This window comes from Mus caroli, chromosome 1, assembly GCF_900094665.2.
Source record: "Mus caroli chromosome 1, CAROLI_EIJ_v1.1, whole genome shotgun sequence".
In the NCBI taxonomy this organism is placed as follows: domain Eukaryota; kingdom Metazoa; phylum Chordata; class Mammalia; order Rodentia; family Muridae; genus Mus; species Mus caroli.
Genome location: NC_034570.1, coordinates 181,716,119 through 181,724,534, shown reverse-complemented (window position 1 = coordinate 181,724,534; position 8,416 = coordinate 181,716,119). Strand labels below are relative to the sequence as shown.

The 8,416-nt window shown below is 48.0% G+C and overlaps 1 protein-coding gene across 1 annotated transcript; it reads right to left on the bottom strand.

Moving 5' to 3' along the window:
- Positions 1-1,683: 1,683 nt before the first annotated feature.
- Positions 1,684-8,188, bottom strand: Slc30a1 (solute carrier family 30 member 1). The gene is made up of 2 exons (XM_021167670.2): positions 7,266-8,188; positions 1,684-6,033 (listed from the first exon to the last, which is right to left on the bottom strand). The coding sequence occupies exons 1-2, from the start codon at positions 7,870-7,872 to the stop codon at positions 5,129-5,131; spliced, it is 1,512 nt and encodes a 503-aa protein (XP_021023329.1). The 5' UTR covers positions 7,873-8,188; the 3' UTR covers positions 1,684-5,128.
- Between the last annotated feature and the right edge of the window lie 228 nt (positions 8,189-8,416).

Here is an 8,416-nt window from a genome sequence, read left to right as displayed (position 1 = left end):
AGTCTTTGGCAACATCTCAAGGAAACAGAGATAGGGACAACAGCACTGACCTCGGTTTACAATCTAGAAACAGGTTCTTCAGCAAATGCAGGTGTCATAAATGGCTAGATTGGAGAGAGGACGATGGCAGCATGAGCACCCATCCTGACAGTGCAGAAACACCTCCATCGTCAACACTGCTGCCTTTCCTCCATGGCTCTCATCTGTCTCTGAAATAACAGCTCTCACTCAGCCGTGTGACACACAGTACATAGGGTGGTTTCGGGGAAGAGGGAGAGGTTTTTCCTCGGAAGGTAACTTCTCCCAAGAGATCCAGATGAAAAAGCTAGGCCACAGCAGCTCTCGGGTAGCAGTGACTGTGGCTACATATTCTGAGGTCAGCAGTGTCCTAGGATGTTAGACAGTGGAGACGCAAGTGAACGTGGAGGTGTCAGGGAACCGCTGTGGACGGATGTTGCCGGCTTGCTTTCCAAATTTATCATGCTCAGTCTTTTCTCTACTTTACTCAGAAACTTGAGTTTGCGGGGCTGGAGATGTCATGGTAGTTGAGCGCACTTCCTGTTTTGAGAGGACGAGTTTGATTCTTAGCCCCCACCTAAGGCAGTGCCCCAGCTCCACGGGCCTTCGGCCTTCTTCTGGCCCCCATGGGCCATGTGGCATACTCACACATACATGTGTATTTTTAACTAAAAAGAAATATATATATAGCCAGGCAGGCAGTGTGGCACATGCCTTTAATCCCAGCACTTGGGAGGCAGGGGCAGATGGATTTCTGAGTTCGTGGCCAGCCTGGTCTACAGAGTGAGTTCCAGGACAGCCAGGCTACACAGAGAAACCCTGTCTTGAAAATACAAAAAAAAAAAAAACAAAAAAAACAACCCAAGAACACTTGCTCTTCTAGAGACCCCCAGGTTTGAGTCCCAGCACCCACACAGCAGCTAACAAACATCTATAAATTCCAGTTCCAGAGGGTACAGTTCCCTTTTCTGACTGGAGGTACCCAGACATACATGCAAAAAAAAAAAACACTCTCAGACTCACTGGCATGGCATGGAGAGACTGTTGTCATTTCCATCTTTCAACTCCAACTCTTTATCCTAACCTATAATCCTTGGCCTCTCAATCCTCTCCACCTTCTCTAGTCATGCCTCCCTGTCCAGGAGTATCTACTGTACTTGCCGGTTCCCCGAGCGCTCACCTTCCATTTATTGTGTATTGGTATTGAAACTGTTGTCTCCCAGCCAGAAACACAAGTTCTTGAAACTTTTCATCCAATTATCTATGCTACCCTGAAATAGACTCACACCGAGGTACCACCTTCTGCATTAGTTTTAGATGTCATATAATTATTATTCATAACTTTGCTTAAAACTACAGAATAAAGCCGGGCGTGGTGGCACACGCCTTTAATCCAAGCACTGGGGGGGGGGGGAGGAATACAGAATATAAATCGCCAATAGGAGCAGGTTAAAATTAATGACATCCCATAAATTTATGCTCAAAACAAAACACTTTCACAGTCTACTGGCCCCACAGCGAGTGAACCTTTCTGTTCCTATGATAGACTTTGAACATTCATCTTCCACACCTGTCCTCTGCAGGCTAGAAAAGTCCATTTCTTTTACCCACTGCAGTATAAGAGGGGAGGGCCATATGCACAAACAAAGTAGAAATTAGAATTAGTTTATTTTTCTACTTAACTTTTAATAAATGAGAAGAAACACAGTAGTCTTGTCTCATATAGAACATTTATAGTACATAACAATCCATAAAGCCTCATGGTGAGGTAGGAACAGCTTTGGAAATAACACAGTCATAAAACACACACAAGTTAGGGAAAAGGTTGCCGCACTCGAGTTCAAGATGAGCCCCATCAACTATGCCGTTGGCCCAGAGCACAGGCGGCAGTAGACAGGACCAACTCGAGAGCGTCTCAGAGAATCAGACACACTGACACCCCATTGTGCTGTTTCAAGGCAGACCCATATCATGGCCATTTGTGTCTTTTTATATAACCACATATCAATTCTATGTTACATTCTCCTCAGCATCTTTTTTTGCCTGACACTGAACCTTAATATTTTTGGTTTAAAAGTTTAAATTGATTAATATACAAAAGGCTCTTGTGCCAGTGAAAATGACTGCTAAATATTCCAGAGCTTGTTAGTAAAACAAAACAGGATCAGCATATACATACACATATGTATATATGCAGCACTGTATCAAAATAGTGTGATTACAGTCCTATTTTCCAGGTCGTGAAGCAATAGGGCAGTTTCGATTTCGAAGACAACAAAAGCCTTCTCCACTTTCCCAAGACCTCTTAACACTGTTAACCACTTAACTGAAATGCAGTACTAAAATAAATATTTCCTATTGCCAATCCACTCTCCAGATTTGTGTAGGACTACCTTAAGACAGCAGGTTAATGACATTTTTTTTTTGTTGTTCAAATGGTATCTGCTTGTAAAACAGTAAAAACATTCAAAAACAGTTTACCTATCAAATACTTCACATTAGTTTTTCTTTTCCCTCAAAACTTTCAGGAACTCAAAATAACAGATGCTGACAAGACACACACATATAAACAGCCTCCCGAGACCCTCCAAAGTAAACTTGATGGAAACCCTCCCTGCTCAAATTATGCCTCTTAGGATAAAGCTACCCAGCATTTTGTTTTGGGTGTGAAAATACAGTAAAATGTCCCAGAATTGTTTTTCATGTTCTGGCCTGTCCATCTACAATGTAGATAATCCACCCCCACCCCTCCAGAAAAGAATTACTCCTACAAGTTAAAAGCTGACCATGGGAAATCAAGTCCATTGTTCCAAGGCTGCACATGGCTTGGAAGGATTCCTGTTTGAGTGTATACTTCCTCACTCAGCTCCACACTGACCTGGCTCAGCCCCCCACCCCTGACCCCCCACCCCCCCTGCAGCCCTGACTTGGGAGAGGAAGCACATTTAAACAATGGGATAGTCCCGAAGAGGCCAAGGTAGCTCCTCATTTTCTTTCAAGAAATATGCTATTTTGGAAAAGACACTCAAATCCCACAACATTTAAATATAAAAACATCTTTTCTTCTTAAAGATAATGCTAATATAGCTAAAAAATGGGTTAGAAAGTGCATTGTAAAGAAATAAATAATTCTCTAAAACCTCAAGGTGAGTTGGCGCCCATGGACTTTGCTGTAACAAACACCTTTGGAAAAAAAAAAAAAAGCCTACGGTACCATTTTTATACATAGAAGCCACTTAACCCAGGCCACCACCACCTTAAAGCACTTCTGAAAGTCAGACTGACACAGCCCTCCTCCCCGTGACATAAACCTGCCCAGAGGTTCTGAAGGCCACCTCCTGGATGGCCTCCTGTACCCCTGTGGAAACCCTGAACCCTTCCGCACGGTACCATCCGAGACAACTGGAGCTCCCGCTCACTCCACTCACAGAGCTCTCAATTTCATGTTTTTTAAAAAAAAAACAAATGTTTTGTTAAAGTCAAAGTAACCACCTGCCAAGGGGTTAGGTCACACATTAGTCAAGTATTATGTAGGTTGATGGTTGGCCCAGTGTAGTAAATGTGAGCTTACAAACTATGTTCCAAAAATTACATTTCTTATCAGAAAACCCAGCTGTTCTTATGTAGGCCCATTGCCAGCAACAGGCTTATTACACTAGGGGAGCGACCATTCCTTAAAGTAACTGTCATACTCTAACACTTCCATTTTCAGATGATTAAGCAATGAATTATTTCAAATCCCAAAAGTTAACTTTCCCAAAAGTAGTCAGCTATAAAAGTTATTGAAGTAGTCAGAATACTTTGTTCCTAGAAAAATAGAGCTATACATAACTAACATTAATAACCACTCTTTTGAAGACAGAAATCTACATTTCCTTCACAAAGCATTAACCTTTCTGGAAAAAATAACTTAAAAATCTTCAAATGTCTGCACTGGATCTGAAATCTGTGGCAATGGAGCAGCCGTGAGTGACTTCCTGGGTGCCAAGTGCAGAGTCCTGCAGAGAGCGCACTTTGCAAGCCAGCATGCCAAGGCACGGTGGCTAAAGACCCAAGCCTTCCTCTTACTGCTTTTGCTTTCTAAAGTAATATCCAAATTGCACGAGCCATGTGATTTCATTTTCAAGTCACTGGCTCTTGGCTAAGCACACACTGTGTTGGCTGCCCATGAAGAAATGTATTCATTCCATCTGATGGGTCACTATGGAAGTTTAAGACATAATTTAAGATTAATAGTTTGCAGGTAAGGAGCCAAGACAAGCCTGCATTCTCAAAAATACTCATGCATTTAGAACCATTTAGCTCAATGTTGCTAATACCAGTCTTTGAAAGAAAGCAACACTGGCAAACATGTTTAGACTGACTTTGGTAGAATAAAACCATTAAGAGATTTTCAAGATACTTTAGAGCTGTAATCAGCATTATTACTGTGCAGTAACTGACGTGGCTATAGCTTGCCTTCCTCCCTGCTCTTAGCCCCTCTATGCTCCACGATGTGTAACTACAACTCATCTTGTGAATTATCTCAGAGTTGACTATTCCTCAGCAGCAGAGAACACAGAGTAGTAACTAAACTGACCTTCTGCTAAGAGTCTTGACTCCGGAAACATGCTGCCATTATGCTCTGTTTATGATCTCAAAGGCAAGCAACCATCCCCTCAAACAGCAAAGGAGACAAACTTGATGATTTTAAAGGCCTAGCAATTATAATCCTAACAGATAAGATATAACAAGGGGGGGCGGGAAGAAAAGCAGAGAAATTCCAGTAACAATTTTATTTATCCCCCTAATTTTTATCATGGGAAAACCAGGAATCAAATTTCATTATGTCATATAAGATTTATACTTACTTTAAACAAAAATGTAACATAGTGTTAAAACTGGCTTTCAAACGTGTTCCAGCATAGCTGCACTATGCACTAATAATCACAAGGCTGCAATGTAGCACTCTCTATTATGCAGTTCCATTATGTTCTTACAAAAATAGAATTAAACTGTGCGACCAGACAAGGACTTCAATTACACTACTTGGCAAACTTAGTATTTCAATGGAGTCTATTTTCTCTTGCAGTTTAAAAGCAAAAGTCAAATATCACATCTTTTTCAAGACTCACAAAGATGATTCGGGCTGTTTGTTTGGCACGTTTTTAATCTCTATCACCACAGCAGGGAGACTGCCTTCAGCTTTAGTCCTCCTGGCCTTCTTCTCTAGATTCTCACTGAGTTCTAAACAAGAAATGCTAACTGTTGGCGCCTTCTCTGCATCCTTCCCAGAATGGACCTGTGGCCGTGTCCCGCAGCACTGCTTCAGGGCACACTGAGTTCTGCAGGCAAGCTCACATGGGAGCACACTTGACTTAGAGCCGACGCTAGCGAATTCAGGCTGGATGGTAGTAGCGTGGATTCCATGATTATGAAAGACATCTTTAATGGTCTTGGCCACCTGCATGTAGGAAGCGGGGTCCTCACATTTTATGTGGGCAGTGGCAATGATCCTGCTTCCCGCCAGCTGCCAGACATGTAGCTCATGGACTTCCTCAACGCCGTCAACGTCTCGAAGCTCTTTCACCAAGTGTTTGATATCGATTTGCTTAGGGACAGTTTGTAGAAGAATGAGAGCAGACTCCTTGAGCAATGGGTAAGTCGTGTACAGAAGTATACAAACCATTATAATACAAAGGGTTGGGTCTAGATAGAGCACCCAGCATGGGCCAGCGTCACGCATCGGGGCCTGGGTGCTGTTAATTATCTCTACAGACGATTTGCAGGGATCAGGAAAACACGGGTTCGTACAAAAGTCGTCTTCAGTACAACCCTTCCAGTTAAAGTAAAAGACCAAGGCATTCACGACCACGATCACGGAGCCCAAGGCATCTCCAAGGACGTGCAGAAACACTCCTCGCATGTTCAGCTGCCCAGCCCTGTTGTCTTCCGATTCCACACTGTCAGACTCCTGGATGAGATTCCCATTTACTTGTACATCCACTGGGTCATCACTTCTCAATTTTTCTGGCTCTACAACAAAACAATACAATTTTCACTAAGCACATTTAAAGTGTCCACAGAAACATCTTGTCTGGCGGTGAGTTTAAACTTGTTTCATAAAGCACAATGACAGTGTGCTGAGAGCAACCCACAGTGAGCTAGCCCTGGGTCCCGCCAGTACCCAACAGCGGAGAGTCCACTGTGTCACTGGGCTACTGCTCCTTGTTCCTTCCCACCTGTCACCTGCCCTCACTACTGGGATGGGGTCTTGTAAACACTGCTTCACCTCTCTGAAACATACAAGAGAAAACTTTAGGCAATCAGCAAGCAGCACTGAAGGGAAGTCCTCTGACAGGAACTAATCTGATGTGAGGGTCTCTGTCATCAGTGGCACTAGACAGACTGAGAAAAGCAGCTCTAAGGTAAAATAATCATCAAGAACATAAAACATAGCGTCTTGGTCGAAGGGTTCACAAACTGACAAATCAACAACCTGGGTCTATTGCTGGGGAGTGCAGGCCTTGATCCCAGTACCGGGGAGACATGCAGGAGGAAATCTGTGAGTTTGAGGCCAGCCTGTCCCACAGAGTGAGTTCCAGGACAGCCAGGGATATACAGAGAAACCCGTCTAGAGGAACCAAAAACAAACCAACAAAACAACCTGAAGCTATCAACAAAGTTGGAAGTCAATAATCACTAAGTAACCTGAAAGTTCCCGTAGGGGGCACACCTGAGGAGCTTCTCTTTCTCCTTTCCCATGCACCACCTGAACTTCCAAACATGGTCCTAAGCTTTGGAGAAGGTAAGCTGCCTCCGTAAGTAACCTAACCAGACACACGTGGCAAGAAAAACTGGAAGGTCCACACAATGTTAACATCGAGGGTGATAGGTTCCTTCTCATTTCTTTTCAACACTTACCTTCCAAATTACCATCAAGCCCACGTGTGCTCAAGATGAAAAACGTTCGTTAAAACCACAGGTACATCACCACCGGGTCGAGCACCATTATGTCAAACTCGAGGTTAGGGTGCAACGTGCCCTGGCAGGTCCCTAAGCTGTGATTTTCCGGATTAGGTGGTCGGTTCAGGGAAACACACACTCCCGTTCACAAAGGCCGCGTTTAACCAGGGCCCACCCCCACCCCCCACCACATCATTATCAAACTTGTTCAGTGGGCACGAAACCACCGCGCACCCGGGCGCGGGGCGTGGCACCCACCGCGGTCGCCAGGGGGCGCCCGTCCCGAACACTCTGGCGCTCACCTGCCTGGTCCGCCTTCAGCCCGTTGGAATTGCTGGTGTTGGCCACCAGCGTGTTGGTCTCCTCCTGGTCCGGCGCCCGGCCCGGCGGCGCGCCCGCCTCGCCCCCCGCGCGGCCCGCCTTGCGCGCGCCCTTGGCGAGGTGGCCGTGGCCGTGGCCGTGCGAGTGGCCGTGGCCCGCGCCCTGGCCCTCGCCGCTGTGATGGTGGAACAGACAGAGCCCCAGCACGTTGACCAGCAGCCCCGCCACGCCGACGCTCAGCACCACGAGCGGCTGCTGCATCTCATGCGGCTCGATGAAGCGCTCGACGGCTTCCAGCAGGATGGCGAAGCACAGCCCCGTGAGGAAGATGGCGTTCACCAGGGCGCCCATCACCTCAGCGCGGATCCAGCCGAACGTGTTCTTCTGCGTGGCGTGAGTCCTCCGGGCGAAGCGCTCGGCCACCAGCGCCACCACGAGCGCCAGCACGTCCGACAGCATGTGGAAGGAGTCGGACAGCATGGCGAGCGACGCGGTCACCCGGCTCACCACCACCTCCAGCACCATGAACATGAAGGTCAGCAGCAGCATGCACAGCAGCCGGCCGCGGTTGCGGCCCCAGCAGCCCATGGCGGCGGCCTGAGGCTCGGCGCTGACGCGGGAACGGGAGCGGCGCTGTGGGGAAACCGCCGGCCGCGCAGCTACTCAAGCGCCGGCGCTCGGCTGGACTGGCTAGGCGGAGGGCGCGGCGGACCACTGCGTGCCGAGGGGCTGCCGAGCATCGGACCGAAGCGCTCTGGAGACGGCGTCCGCGGCGACTGCGCTCGGCCCGGAGGCGTCCGCCGTCTTCGCCCCCCCGCCTTTGCAGACGGTTTACAAAAAAACTTTGCTTTGCACTCGGAACCCCCGTTTTCACACGGACCCGAGCGTGACAAGGCCCCGGTGCCCCGCCCCTCAGGCCCGGCTCGCCTCTCCATTGGCCAGAGCTGCCTCACGACAGCCCCGGCGTCCCGCCCCTCCTCGGCCTCTATTGGCTAGCGCAGCGGAGGGGCGGGAGGGGGCGGGGCGCGGCCGCGGGAGCTGGGGGCGGGGCCTGTGCACTGGGGAGCCGGGCGTGGGCCGGGGGCCGCGGCCGGGTGCAGCGGCGGGCGGTGCGGGGGAGGGTGGGCGCGGG

Coding starts and splice junctions, on each gene's coding strand:
- Slc30a1 (XM_021167670.2), bottom strand. CDS start 7,872: ATGGGCTGCTGGGGCCGCAACCGCGGCCGGCTGCTGTGCATGCTGCTG. Junction 6,034..7,265: donor GCTGAAGGCGGACCAGGCAG/GTGAGCGCCAGA, acceptor GTTTTGTTGTAG/AGCCAGAAAAATTGAGAAGT.